This window comes from Sturnus vulgaris, chromosome 8 (assembly GCF_052056855.1).
Source record: "Sturnus vulgaris isolate bStuVul1 chromosome 8, bStuVul1.hap1, whole genome shotgun sequence".
In the NCBI taxonomy this organism is placed as follows: Eukaryota; Metazoa; Chordata; class Aves; order Passeriformes; family Sturnidae; genus Sturnus; species Sturnus vulgaris.
Window position 1 is genome coordinate 22,630,401 of NC_142250.1, and position 16,057 is coordinate 22,646,457.

The 16,057-nt window shown below is 35.9% G+C and overlaps 1 protein-coding gene across 4 annotated transcripts in view; it reads right to left on the bottom strand.

Moving 5' to 3' along the window:
• EXOC6 (exocyst complex component 6) overlaps positions 1-16,057 on the bottom strand; it is an 88,377-nt gene that overhangs the window by 50,672 nt on the left and 21,648 nt on the right. For all 4 annotated transcript variants that reach the window (XM_088169138.1, XM_014875313.2, XM_088169135.1 and 1 more), the window contains exons 3-11: positions 15,549-15,596; positions 15,322-15,412; positions 14,371-14,416; positions 7,114-7,318; positions 5,912-6,067; positions 5,185-5,253; positions 1,784-1,867; positions 1,644-1,690; positions 1,145-1,265 (exon numbers count right to left, since the gene is read on the bottom strand). In XM_088169138.1, coding sequence (XP_088025264.1) covers positions 1,145-1,265; positions 1,644-1,690; positions 1,784-1,867; positions 5,185-5,253; positions 5,912-6,067; positions 7,114-7,318; positions 14,371-14,416; positions 15,322-15,412; positions 15,549-15,596 — 867 coding nt within the window. The remainder of the gene's footprint in view (positions 1-1,144; positions 1,266-1,643; positions 1,691-1,783; positions 1,868-5,184; positions 5,254-5,911; positions 6,068-7,113; positions 7,319-14,370; positions 14,417-15,321; positions 15,413-15,548; positions 15,597-16,057) is intronic.

The window sequence follows — 16,057 nt, forward strand, 5'->3', positions numbered from 1 at the left end:
ATAGAATGGGAATTTGATGGGAGTTACGCATATAGAAAAGAGTGATCAAGAACATGACAAGATTTTGAAGAGTTCTTTAGAGACTATGTTACTTTCAACCTTTAAATGATCATATTCTTATACAGGCGTACAAATCCACATGGAGACAATTAACTAGCAAAATATTTAGCTTTAAAAATGCTGGATGAATATATCTCAATATTCCTCTCAAAAGAAGCAAAAAAGTATGAGAACATCTCATGTACCTCTGTTAATAAAATTCCTATGATAACTATGGTTGCAATCTCAACTTTTTCCCCCTTTTTCTCCAGTATATATGAAATATAAAATAATTATTGAATTAAGATCAATTTTAATAAAAATAAAAAATAACACTCAATAAAGGAAATTTGCTGCTAGCAAACATTCAAAAGGGAAGATAAAGTTCTTGTATCTTTTCCAACAGTAAAAGTTACACCAATAGTAAATTCTGAAGCAATTTATTATCAGTCACTCTGAGTGAACAATGTGTATTCCATTGGTTTTTCACAAAGGAATAAGAAACAGCATCCAGCATCACCGCAGCTAAGACAGGAATATAACTTTAGGAGACACATTTGAATGCACTGAAATACCTGAGTGATACAGAATTTTTCTAATACCTTTACTTCAACATAAACATAACACTACTATATCACTGAAGAGAGAGCTGCAAGGGTTTTGCTGGTGGAGTTTATTTTGGAAACACAGCATTTGGAATGATAATTAGGAACTATTTCCTGGTGGTGCTTTCAGTGCTGAACTATTCAATCTGATCTAATGAAGAGGTCAGTTGAGACTAATGAGGAAGGATTGCAATAATAACAGCAGATTAACTCTGCATATTCTAAACTGCTGGACTAAGAGAAGGTTTGGAAGACTCAGTGAGTTGTAAATCAGTGGAGGATTATGCAAATAGCCCATGGCTGCGGATCACAGCCTGATACTGTTGGGAAAAACAAAAGCTTGGCAGGCTCCCTCCCAAATCTGAGCAATTTTTAATCACAAGAAAAAGAAAACATGAGAGAGGTGTAATTTTTCACTTTGTTGCTATCCCAGCTTTAAATACACAGAGCTCTGAAGTAAGAGGATTTCAACTGCAATACTGATAACACTTCTCACTTACTGAATGTGTTCTAAGAACAGCAATGATCTTGGAAAGGGCCATGTTCCAGAGTTCATCAGTGTATGTCCTAGTTACCAGTCCTTGGGTTACATGTAAAATGTGGTCTTCTACTACAAAGAACCTAAAACAAAATAATACTTAAATTATTACATTGTTTCTAATATTAGAGCAAATATTACCCGTCACACAGCATAGCCAAAACCTTCCCCACTGGAGCAGTAACACTTTGGTAGGTTTGGTGTTGTGCTTCACTCAAAATGAAGTAAAAATGTGTAAAGTTTGTTTCATGCCATCTGGAGCCCAGGCTGCTGGAGGGTCCCTGTAGGGCACCCTGCTGGTAGGATGTGGATGCTCTTTCCTGCTCAGATCCAGCAATAACCACCCACAGGATTTGTGCAGAAACTGAATCTTGCAGAAGAAAGTTCTTGGACAATGGAAGAACACAGGTTGAAGAATCAACACAGTAAAACTGAAATAAATTTTAATTTAGAAAACTTACCCTACAATTTGACTGAAGTATCTTCTATAGCCTTCTACTGTTTCATGCTTTCAATGAAAAAGAAAACAAGTTTAGGAACAAAAATACCACTAAGCATTAGCTTCAACTAAAATCAATGCAAAACTGAAAGTATTAATTACCATGCTTGACTGTGGTTGCAGAACTAATCTTGCTTGTTTCCTCCTTTGTTTTCTGTAGTAATTTTCAAATATTTCTCCATCACCCTAAAAAAAGACATAAGTAGTCAAAAAAAGACTAGTCTCAGTGTGAAAAAGTCCCTTCTTAATTTAAAGGTAGAATTCTCTTAAACTAAGCGGATATTTTGCATTTATTCCACATGTAAACCTCCAGTTGACACCAGCAGAGTTTTGCATGCATGAAATACGCAGAAATTACCTTTTCCTGTAGAGAATCTTACAGCCTGCATTGTAAATAGAAATTTTGCTCACGTGCCTACATTTCGCCAAGCAACATTATGCATTTTAAGCAGTATGCCCATTTTTAAACTACAACTTTCAAAGTATATTAATATTCATAGACAAGGCATATTGCCTACTACTCTATAATTGAAACTCATTGTCTCCTAACACATTTCTCTCGGTTATTCAAAAAAGTAACTACATTATAAAGTTGTTACAAAAATGCTTCTGTGAATATGTGAGACCTCTGAACACTGCCTGCATTAACTTTGCCTGAGGAAAGACACACATGAGATTTATTGATTATTTGCTTATTCTCTTTGGATTTATAATGAGTGTGGATTTGGATTTTTTCCTATCACGATTCTCAAATATACAATGCCTTGTGTGCCTAAAGATTATATTAGGAGGAATTCAAGTGACATCCTACTCATCTCATTAAGATGACCATTCAGTAGAAACCATCTGTCCATTTGAAATCAGTGCTACATTGACTCTATCTACCAAACCACATGCAATTTGTATGCAAGCAGAATAAAGCAGCTTAGCATTTTTATGGTTTGTTTTTACTTTATGAGCCTATTATTAGGCCAATGCTATTTAGAATTCCATGACTTGGTCTTCCAAAAATCTCCAAATTAAATTATTACAGACATTTCATCCTACTAATCTAGCATTACTTAAGTATCTCCTTTTTAAGATATAAATTTAGTTAATAATTAATATTTAATCATATTTAGAAATACTGCTAACCTTAGAAAGCCTAAAAGAGAGACTCTGCTTAAAAAGAAAAAAAATTTCACTTGAAACCAATATGCAAATTTACTAACGCTGCCTGCTGCAGCAGAACTTTACACAGTATGCTCCAACTCATACAAACACACAATGATCACAGACACAACCATTCACCTCCAGCCCAAATATTCAGTGCAGTTTTCAGACTGTTGACTTCTACCTCCAGCATCAAATCTCTACCCAGTCCTGACAAAAGCTTCAAGTGAAAAGGACTAGCTGCTCTTCTCAAATCCACACCACAAGTGGAGATGTAAAATATCTTATGATTATTTATAGACCACACTATACCATGCAGTCAGGATTAACAATTCAGGCATAACAACTGCTTGAACCAGACGTGCTGAAGCAATCAGCAGAATACACCAACAACCCTGATGGTTCACTCACTGAACCAGCAAAGCCTAGGCAAGATAAAATAGAACAAAGCAGTGTATTTGCTTTGCCCAGCCTCCAAAATTACATGAGTTTCTATCAACAGAAACAATAAATCAGTTCATGTTTTATTTATAAATTTTAAGACTATTGCTAATATATGAAGTCCTACTTCACAGCATAGATTCACTTGCTTTATGCTGATAAGGTGTTTTATTAAAAGGTAACATTACATGCAAAAGGGGTAGGAGTATCTTCACCAGAATTTATATATGCAGCATATCACATAACAAACGGGCTAAAAAATATCTTTATCTATATTTCTCATAAGTTTCTAAGGTTACTGGTCCATAAATACAGTCTATGTTTGGTATGCATGTATCTTGCCACCACAAGGTTGTAATCACAAGATGTGTAATATTCTGAAGTATACAAAAATTGTGCTTTCTTCTTCAATATGAATAAGCAGAGTAGAAAACTTCTGTCCTGTGTGAAATTAGAGTATTTTCTTCATTTCTGTGGCAGGGACGGAATCCATTAAGAACATAACATTAGCTGTAAGATCCTTATTATAGAAATGAAAAGCCTTCTGGTATCAACTCCCCCTCTTTGCCATCATCAAGTTCTCTAAACTCAAAAGAGATAGTTTGCAACACAAGGTAAATGAGAAGGACTCCCAAAAGTGGCAAATGCCAACTCTTGATAATGCTATCATGGCTTATTAAGGAAATGATGGTGGCAGGAAATGCAGAAGTCTACATCAACAACCCTTTTTGACATCAGGGAGCACTCCAGGTTGTTTTCTGCCTCCAGTAAATTTGGAATCTCGAAAACCTTCTGAGTAAACCCAAAAAGCATATATTTGGATAAAGGGTGCAACTTCAGGATCCTTGTCAAAGTGAAAAATATAATTATGTGTTACTTTTAAATGTCACCTATCAATTTTACTTCCTGTTCCTTTATTATACTAAAGAAAGAATTAGTATCTGTCATCAACTGGTATGCTTAATTTTTACACATTCTTTTTAACAGTTATTTCACACTGTTCTGTTAAAAGAAACAGTCCACTCTTTCAATAGTTCTGGCAGCCTGTCTTTCCCTCCCAACTTTTTAGCGAGATAAATAATTAATGATGGTTTTGTTTGCATTTTTTCTTAAAAAAAATAAAGTTACAGTGAAATTACATTTTAAACAGTATTTCAATATGCAAGCCTTCATGTAACACAGCTGCAAGGATTCCATAAAAAGTAGATAACCCAGCCTGAACGCTTGAAGGCAGGTACAGCTGAGACTGTAGGATTAGCAATATTTACAAGTACATCATCTACATGCCACTGATACTTAAATTCTATAAGGAATTTGACATCAAAAGTAACTGAGACACAGGAAAGATAAGAAAATAACAAAAAAATTGATACCATTTTTCCCAAAAAAAGTTTTCGTCCTTGTAAACTTGTGCACTGAATCTCTTACAGAAGCTAAAATAGTTATTATGTCTTTGCTATTGAAACCAATCTAATCTGCCTGGGCACACTCTGTCAGAATCTCCAGATTTTGCTTCCTATTTTTTGCTGGTACTCTAATATCCACAAGATTCAGACTGAATATTCCTATGTTTTGCAACATTCATCGACATATTTGGGTAACATGGAACATTTGTGGTAACTGTGGAAGTGTGGGTACCAGTATTAATACAAAAATGCATATTTTACATATATACTTAAAAACATCTAGGTAATAAATGCCCTGTGGAATGTGCTTTATTATGCATACAAAAGAACACACGGGCTCATGCCCTGAGTACCCATACCCATCTCAGCTGGTTCATCCAGAACTACCAACACTAGAAGTAATACACTTGCTTGTTTGGGGACTACTAAGAGTATGAACAATGTGAAAATGAATATGTAACTTCAAAAATTTAAATCTCTTTTTGAGATCACCCTAATACATACCAAAACTGAGTAGATGTGCAAACACCTATAGACTGGCGAAAAGTCTACAAGATCTTGGGCAGTTAAAACCTGAAGAAGGAAAGGAAAAAGAAGAGTATATAAAACATAATAAGCATGGAATCTGCAAAATGCATTACCTACAGAACTTGTCTATGTAAAAAGGACTCAAAAATGGATGGCTTTTATCAGAAAACAGTAAAACAATTGCTCCAATCTCTCCTTTTGCATTACATTCATAAATTTTATTTGTGTTACAATACCACACTTCTTTCTCTGTGTTTCCAGAGCATCAGCTATAAAGGTCTAAATACTCACTGTTGTATTCAATTTAGGAATACTGAGTATTTGACAGATGAAAGAGTTCTTACCTAAGATGAAGTCCTCAACACCAAAATGCAGGATTTAGCAGCACCAGAATGTTCTAGTGGGCCACATAACACTAACAGTGGGCAGGTAATGTATGATGCATATTGGAACTGAATTCCAGAATAACTGCAAGTCCTGTCCAACTCAATGTCCTCAAACATAATGCTAAAGCTAGCATTAATACAACTAATATTTTAGCACTGATTTTTCACCCTAAAATGCTGATCTGGACTGGTACACCCTGAAGGTGTTTTCTGTGTATTTTTCTAACTAATGTTAAGCGTGTAAAGACAGTAAGTTTTGTTCAATAAACCTACAAAATCCACTTTAAATAAGATGGACTGATTTAGTACAAAATTACCTCTTCTTCATGCTCATCCTCATCTTCAAATGTTCGCTTCAATGTGATTTCATTCTTGGGTTCCAAAATCCTGTTTCTCCCAAAATGCATATTCCGACCATAGTTTACACTATTCTGCTTCTGAAAAGCAGTACTAAAGGTTTTCTGCTGCTGTGCCTGTTTTAAGAGTAAAATCAATTAAGAGGCATGCAATTCAAATTTCATCACTGATGAGTATATGCTAGGACATGAAAAACAGGTGGTGCAACTGAATATACATCAACATAACTGCAAGGTGCATGCACACCCTCAGCCTACACCAGTGATTTTGCCTTTAATCAGTTTGGGATGAAAAATGAATTCAATAGTGAATCTTGCGTAACTTTTCCCTAATCCCCAGAATAAAGTTTTAAAGGCAGAAAAATTTAAAAATACCAATCTGTTATTTTCCTGATCATAAATTGCAGAGAACCAATATTTAAATGAAGTACAGGTATCTAAGTGAGAAGTCAGCTGCAGAAGTCAAAGGCACTATATTGACCTTACTATTGAAGGCAGTATAGCATAAACTTGCAATTAGGTTTTATTTATAATAATCAATGCTGCATTTTACAAGAACCTTAGATGACAAAATGGCAACCCAACCTGAATTCTGTTAATGAGAAGTCAAATGAAAAAGTTATTTGCTCTCAGAAAAAATTTTAAATGCATTAACTGCTTTAAACCTTGCCTAGTAGTAGTCCTCTGAAGTGGCAGATTATTTTGTGATGAAGCAGGCAAGGCTCCAGCTGTTTCAGTCTCCTTCTGGCTCTTACCTTAGTCTTCTTTATCAGTAGCACTTCAGAGAGAACTAGGAGTTATCTCAACACTTCTTTTGTCTAATTCATCCTGGCCAGCCAGCCAGGTAGGCTGCTCTTAGCTTTGGTGCAGTAGATGCTGAGATATAAACTATCCAGGAGTTGACTACTCAAACTACTCATTATTTCTTGAAACCTGAGATATACAGCATCTCTCCTTCCTTTCTCAGGGAGGAAACTACTTCTTGTCTAGGACACTGATAAAAACCACACAACATCTTTGCATTTCACAGCTCTCCATCTTTACTCAGAGGTCTGTGGGATCACTGTCATCTTTGAACAAACCCTCTGGGATAATATGAGACTAATGAAACTGAAATTTTCAGTAAACAACAGGACTGAAGTCATTCTGTTCAGCTGGCTTACCTGTTTCATGGCAGTTTCCCCAATTCTGTCAGAATGCTTTCGAATACTCTCTAAGAAATCCTTCAGATCTGACATGGATATTTCTTTTATTTCTTCACGCAGTTTTGGAAGATTTTCTATCATTATCTGGCAAAAGCGGTATTGGCTAACTCTAGGTAGATACAGATTTTCAAGCTGCTCCATTGTTTTCAAAGCAGAATAGTATCTACAAAGAGATTAAAATAAAATTACATAGCTTCTTATAAAAAGTTGGTAAAATATTTTAATCAAATATATATATCAATATCACACATGGAATCAATATGCATCTAATTAATTTACTCTATTCTTAAGAAAATGAACAATCAAAAGGTCATCCATATAATGCCTTAGTTTGAAAAAGAACCCAGTGAAGTGCCAGAGTGATTCAGCCAAGTCAAAACTTTAAGTAGGCTCCTATAGTATTAACTGTTCTCATCAATAGTCCCAGTACCACATGGAGCATTCTGCAGAATGGAGACACTGAAGTCATAACCATTATCTCCCCTTCTAGACTGAACTGATTAGGGTTTTTTTATGATTTGGGTTTTTTTCTGAAACACAAACTGCCAATCACCCAGCACTGCAGTATATGCACCAAACAATGAAAAGAATCTTGAAAAAGCATACCTGCAGGTATGTGCCTTCTTCAGGCACATGTGAACACACACACACATCTACACCCACCCTCTTTCCACCATCCTTAGTCAGAAAAGACACATACACACCTATCCTGACCAATGTTTTTTTCCAGCAGTATATCATAATTTGCTGTAAACCATAAACTTATTAACTCTTCTGACAAAATACAGTCGATCCCACCTATAAAACAACTACACTAAATTAACCAAGTACCATAATCAACAAACCTGTGATCTCAACCACAGTTTAAAGGGACGCACAGGAACCAGGCTAAACTTGAATAGGACAGCAGTCAATTGCAGATGTGACATAATTTCCCATTATGGAGTATTCTTACCAGCTACTCAGCCCTGGAGGGGCTGAAAATGAAATTGAATGAAATTAATTTCGTTTGTCCAATTAGAACAGAGTAAGGTAAACCAATGCCTTCTACCTTCATCTTAAATGGGAAAAGCAGAAAGCAGAAACACTCGGATTGGATGGAGTTAACTTGCTGCTAGCTCCAACCTTTTCTTCCCACAGATATGGAATAATATCCTAAACCCATTTTCAGCTTTTCTTCCATAATTTTAATTATTTTTCTTCCTTAAAGTCCAATATCATCTGTTTTAGAAGATGACCCAATTATTTTGTGGGAAAAAGCTGAATATGAGGAATATCCCTTCAAATGAGAAAACCTAGAAAAGTGTCCTTTACGGTTCGTTAGTTTCTGGAAATTGCTTTGTAAATATACTGAGTAAACACTTTCAAAAAATGCAATTCAAGTTTCTAGTTTCCCTCAGCAGACAAGCAGAAACAAATTGCTAACACTAGAGCCACGACTTCTTGTTCAATTCTGAAATTAAGACCGTGTTTTGAATCTTCTTAATCAAGACATTTCTAACTTAACAAATCAGCATAGCTGGAGGATGGGAAAAATCTTCTCTTTTATTCCAGAACAGAGCTGCTTTCAGAAGACTGCAAATAAAGAGGTTTCAAGTGTAAATTAGGAGCTTTTGTTTGTTATATGCCTGGTTTATATAAAATATACATAAGGTGACGGGAATGTTGCACATAAGAAAAGGTCTGGGGGGTATATGTGTGTGGGTTTTGTTTTTCTAAATAGAAAATGGCCAAGAGTGCCACATGGTGAGACTTCTGGGGAATAAAACCATAATAGCATCAAAATCGTATAAAAGGTTTTTATTTAAATTATACAGATCAGCTTATCAGAACACTGTTAGTTCATCTGGAAGGTTTTTGACTGTTGGCTCTAAGATCAGAATTAACATAATCCATTCTAAATCCATTCCAGAGTCCCTTACTAATTATACATATATGGAGCTAAGGACCTTGCCCTTTTAACATCTGTTCTGATAAAGCACTAAAGTCTTATTAATTTGAAGGTCATCTGCAGGTCAGGATTTAAACCAAAAAGTTTTGCATATCATTTCACAGAATGATGCATTTATATATTTAGATTTTAAAACTTTCCATAGATTTAACTGAATGCTGAAGCTTTTGACAATATTATTAGTTCCCATCATGCATTATCAATCACATAAGGTGAAGATTGCCCATTTGACTACAAATGAGTTAAAGAAGCATCTTCAAAGTTACTTTTCATTTAAATATAACATTCTTCTGTCTATTATTCTGAGCTGTCTATTCTGTCTATTATTATGAGAATATGCTCTTCAATGCAAAATCTGTAATTTTTTCAAACTGAAGACACAAGTTTGAAACACCAATATGGGTCATATAAGATTGTGCAGAACTGATCCATTTCAGCACCAGAACAAGAAAACTGTGGATTTTGCACAGTGGATTTTACTAAAATCCCCAAACAATAAAAATGGAATCTTCTAATACCAGCAAGAACCAGGAAAGAAAAAACCAACACACAACACAAAAGTAAATTTAAAAAACATCACAACAAAGAAACAGCCACCCTCCCCTCCAATTAATATTAGTGTTTTGCTTATTATCCTCTTGTTCTTTGCAAAATGCCCCAAGCACAGAAGAGTCAGGTCTGTACAGAATATGAAACATCAGCACACAAAAATACCAAAATTAAAATAAAATTACCATTACTTTAATGTACATGAAGTATTCTTTTATGCTTTAAACGGCTGAATTTTACTGAGAATAATTCATTCGCACACAAGCTTATTAAGTAAAAAACATGTAGTTATATCCCAAAATCTCTTGCTGAAAAAAAAAAGAGAGACAAAATCCTCATTTTATTTTAATTAAGGAAACAAACCTACTTTACAAGGAAAAAATAGTAGTATTCTCCAACTTTCCTGTTTCTCCCAGAGGAAATACTGTATATTCTTGCTTATTACATTTCCACTGAGTAAATACCTAAAACTTTGCTACCAAACACATTTAAGGGAGCTCCTCGGGATTTTTCGATAATGCTACAGAAAAATCCTCTTCAGAGAGATCCTGAAGGTGACATGTAGAAATTGCAGTTGAAATCCTTTTACCACAAGTATTTGTTTTTAAGTCCAGTTGCCTTACCAACTTTAAATCTAAATTATAAACTTTCCCAGCATACAGATTTCGTCAGTTGCTCAAAGGACCATGACCTGAGATAGAGGCACTACTAACTCTGAAACTCCTGTGAAGTAAATCAAAGGCTCAGTATTTCTGAAAATCAGATTAAAGAGCTGCTGTGTGGAAAAATAAGACATGTGGAATATCTTTTTTGTCAATAATGATGTAGGAATTTTTTTTAGAAAATGAAATTATCAAACTAACAATGCTTGAGAATGGTGGCAAAGAAAGCAGCTGACATCTCAGTATCAAATAGCCCCATCATATAAATTCTGATGGGGTTTTTTTGCCAGACCCATGGTACCTCTGGGAAGTATTGATTTGCTGCTGGTAAAATGCAGTGCTTCATTCTGACACTGTTCCAAAACAATACAGAAAAATAAAATCAAATTACCATGGTTTTATCTGTTCTGGTATCTTCCATACCAGCATGGGTAGAGTCAAATTATACAAATTATTGATTTTTCATATTTGCATTCCTTAAGTCTTAAGGTTTATTTGGATGCTTGGAAGATTTATGCAGAGAAAGGATGAATGACAGTTTCAGTGAGTTTTAGTAACCTAAATAACTAATCAACTCTGCCTTTCCCACAGTTTTGAAAAAAGTTTATAACAAGGCCAAAAAAAAATCCAAATAAAGCTCACTCTGAAACATTACATTCGTTCTTCAGTCCGTCTCACAGAAGATTTGAGGAGATTCAGCAACAACCTTAGCAGATTGACTTACTGAATTATTTCCATTTATGATGGGTTTGGGTTTTTTGTAATATTTACTGTGGGAAAAGAATTGCAAGAACACCAGTTCTAACTATTTCCAATTAGACCACAATCACTTGAAGCAGCTGGGACCTGCCTCTCAAGACATATCAAAATCCAAACACATGGTAACAGACCTGTATGAAATGTGTGATGACCTTATCTCTGACTCAAAATTCAAGCCTGAATAAGTGCATAGCCCCCACTAGGCAGCTGGGAGAGCAGCAAAGAAACCACACTTCTCCTTTGTGCTTCCTCAGCTAACACTTTAAACCCTCTGTAGCTCTTTCCAGCCAACTGTGTCTGTTTAGAGCAGATTCTGCAGTTACTTCCTCTCACTACTACAGTTCTTGTCAACTTGTGTTATCCATGGCTCAGGAGACAGATAAATAGGATACAGAGCCTTTCACCTCTAGGTCATCAGTTCAAACATTACCCATGTTGGTAAAGGATCAAAAGGTGCTACCAACAGATGACTTTTTGGACTTCGCTGTAAATCTCCATTCCACCTGCACAGACCAGTATACATTGTATATATGCCAGATCCAAAATCCTGCGTTATCTTAAAAGAACTCTGCCACAGAAATAGGAAATGAAATCCCAATCTTTTTCCTGTAATAACTATCTCCCAAACATATATAATATCCATGCTTTTGCTTTCCCTTCCTTTAAACATTAGAAAAAGTTATATTCATTATATACATAACATTATTCATGGTGCAAGACTCTAAGACAATGCAATAATGAAAATATGTTCTAAAAGGCTGCAAACAGAGAAAGTCAAGATGTCTTTTTATAAAAAAAAGAGAAGTGAAAGATTTGCTGCATTAACAAACCTTAATGAAGGTTTATGAGAAATCTTTGCCTAAAATAAACATTTCTCATTGCTTTGTTTTGTCTCAGATTGTGACTGCTACTCTCTCTGACTCTCCCAAAAAAAGTTTCACAGCAAAACTTAGGAAGATGAATTTTGAAATCCCTTGTATGTGCATACATAACTGTCAGGTCTTTGCACTGACGCTATGGATGTTCTTGGTGTTGCTTAATCTTTTAGCAGTGATAAAGGCCAGAATACATGCACTCTGCCAAGCCACAAGGAAATTACCAGTTGAATTACCTGCAAGTTCCATGGGACAGCCACCTGTAGGCTGTATTATATGGAATTGTAAAGTCACAGGCAAAATAGTAACTGTAGCATAGCTAATGAAAGAGTTATCTGAGCTGCAGCAGTAGCCTGCAGCAGTCTAAGCCTTCTGCACTCCATGTGATTTCAAGGTACATCAAAGCTATGGCATTCCCCTCTCCTTTAGATCTCTTTATGGTATGACAATAACATGTCCAAACCCCTCAATTCAGGAGTCCTTTGACTTTTAAGACTTCCTGTCTGGCAACAACTCCCACAGAAAAATGATCAGATAGAAGTCTTTAAGATTTGAAGAGTGCTGATCGTTTCCTGGAAAGCACATCAACCATCAGTGGACTCTACAAAAGCACTAGCAAACAGAGAGTCAAAATGCTAAAAACCACCAGCAATTTTATCTCACCTAAATTACCTTTACGTGATGACATTAGGAACTACAACTTTCCTTGCAATTCTAAAACCAGGATGCTGCTTGCCTTGCCTGACAGAGCAAGGGTAGGGCAGAATGCAGGCATTGAACCCACTTTCAATATTTTCAGGACACTAAGTGTAGCATTAACCACAGACGACTTTGCAGAGGGAAGTGGTGTTATTCAGACAGCACACTCTTCAGTCTGATCTCTGACTTGAGTAGCAGAGGGACTGTTCACATCTTTCAGGAGAGCTGTTCCAAGAACACTGCAACAACATGCTACTACTACTACCACTACTAGGTGCCAGCTACTCTAAGCAGATGCTGAACCAGCGTCCTGTTCAGAGGTAACATTGTATAGCAGTCAAGCTGATGAGATCTACCACACTGGTTCACATCTAGCAAGTTCTAATTATAAGAGACACCATTGTGCCATAGCTGTAAGGTCATTCTTAAAGCTTTTGTATTTCTGCAGAAGACCTCCCAGAGAGCCAATACACATAGGTATCATGTAGCACATATATCACTATCAAAGATGCATCAGATCTGCTGCAATGTTCATAAACCTGATGTGTACAGTTAATCTGTACAGTGGCTGCTCTTGAGGGTTTTCAGATGTCCAACCATATGGAAGGAGATGCTGGCTACTCAGAAACCTAAATCCAGACAAACAGTCCAAAAGTAAATCTGTATTACATAGCAGCTCTGCAGACAACTGACTGTGCACAGCTAGTTCCAAATGGAAACAGTCCTGTCCAGACAGACTTGTCAGCAGGAGCTCTCTGCAGTGCTGCCAAGAGCACAAAGAGGCACTGCCAGCAAGCAGGAACCCAGAATGGGCAGGCTCAGAGCATCAGTGTGACTGAGGCACTGTGAAAAGCAGGCAGGGATCACGGTGGCAGTGATGACATGGAAATCATGAAGAAGAAAACAGCAGCAGTGGTATTGCTGGGGTTGGTGTGCGAGGTGCAGGCAGCAGCCCCAGTGGGACAGGATGCAGCTAAAGCAGGGGACAGGGGCAGCCAAGCTGCCATGAAGGGAGGGAGAACTGGGGACACTGGGACTGCAGCAGCAGTGAGTGGCTCCCTGAGAAAATGCAAAGTGGAGACACAATAGGAAGGAACAGCTGGTCATGTACCAGTTATAAACTATTATCCTAGAAATTAATTTTTAATTATAGTTTTAATTCTTTTTAACAAGTCAATTTGTCACAGAGGGAAAAACCCCAAACAACACATCGTCGGTACTTCATTCTCATAGTTCCATTTACACAAAAATGAAAGAAAGGTCTAAAGAAAGGTATAAGGAGTAAAATGGCCTTTCTTCTGGCATTATGCATTTAATGTAAATATATCACAACATATTCATCAGATATTAATGTACTGTAAAAGACCTTTAGTCTCTAAGGATCTTATTCTTCTCACTTCTTAAACTGCTTTAAGTAACAAAACCCAGTAAACTTTATTTCACATTTTATAATCATAATTTCACTACATGTCATACCCATTTAAGTAACCATTGTTTTTCATGGCAATCACTAAGGGCCTAGAAGTTCTTTAATACAACATTTTTAAATATTATTGAAATACAGACCAGTATTAGGAAACAAATATATACCATATACACACAAATATATACACATATACCAAGCTACAGACTAAGAACACTTACTTGTCTACGTGTTTGCTATTGTGTCGACTTACTTACAAATGTTACATTTTTTTCTCATAGAAATAAGTTTACTCACCTTTTTACACTCATCTGTTCTTTTAGTTTGCTGTACATTTCCAGCACTGCATAAAAGCAAGCAGAATATCTTATGAGTCTTATTGTGGCTTTAGTTAATAAAAGAGGAAAATACATACTGTAAAGGACAAAATTAGAAACAGAAAAGGATGTGCTATATTTACCTTATTTAATTCCTACTGTAGCATAAATGTGATAAACCTAGCAAAAAATATTCTAGAATGCAGCTAAAAAGAAAAAATAACGGAACTCTTCACAGCTCTTAAATTAAAGAGAATTAAGATTAATAAAACAGTCAACACTATACATATTAAGCACATTCATTTACTTCCTACATGCCATAAGCTGATCTGCATTACCAGTCCATGGCCCATCTACATAAAAAGGCAACAGTACCACCTACTGTACTCAGAACACGTCAACAAGAAGACTCCACAAAGAAAAATTCTCAAATCTACTTTACACCAATATGACAAACAGGATAAAACCCTTATGGAGCTGTGTGCAATCCTACAATATTACCTTCCTGAAACAACGTTTAGAGCCCTTTTGTTTTATTTCAAAACACCTGCAGTGACACAGAGCTAAATGTATGATGGTGAAAGACCATCATTAGAATTTTCCCCAGTATTCAAACATTAAAATCCATCCTTTCAAGCAACAAATTAATTGTTTACCATATTAAAAATATTAGTTCATCCAAAGCTTTATGTGGCTACATTGTTTGCACCACTTAAATGTCTCACTGTCTTCTGACATTGACGCAATTGCTCAGTGTCAAATATTGCAAAAGACATGGAACCTATATGGTTACATCTCTTAAAAACCTATTCATTTTTTCATTAAACAGGATGTTACAGGACCAGAACTTAGAAAAAATAGAAGACTTCCTTTTGGCTGTTGTGACTTACTTTATTTAATTTGCCATTATATTTAGCTATAGGTCACTCACCTGGAAGACATAACTGTAGTTTTTCCACAACTGTTGTAATATTCTGCTGTTGAACTCTACATCGGATGATTTCCTCTGTTTGGGCTATCACCTTAAAGGTTTGGGTTTTTAAAAATAAATAAATAAATAAATAAATAAAGGAAATAAAATCACGTTTAAATTATGCAAATTAATTTATTTTGCAACAAATATTGATAGTGCCCATATAGGAAGCACCATTTTCTCACCTCTTTCCCAGCATCCTGAAGCCTTCGGTTGGTATCAGTAACTTGGACCTTAAAAATAATTTCACCTTTGTTAGACAAATATGCATATATTGCCCTGATGTGACTGCTCACCCTTGTAATCAGATCATGCTTCCTGAGAAACTTAGAACAAAGAAATGCAAATTCAAATTAACTCTACAGCTTGAACTTGAACTTTTGATCGCAAAGGGCTTTTGTTAAATTCAATTACTTATGACAGTTCTTTCTAACAGATTCTGTGGCAAACTTCTCAAATTTACTTGGGATTTTTGAACTTTCCTTGTTTCTGTAGGTCTGTCAAACAATTCAAATCATTGACCCAATTGACCACTGGTCCCTTTTTGATAACCTCAATGAGCTCTATGGGCCATTCATTGTCTGTAAGAAATGGTGATTGCATTTTATGGTAATTAAACATTCATACTTTGCTGAATGCAAACACTGGGTGGTTGATTAACATCAAACGTGGAAATCTCCAAACCACAGCAACA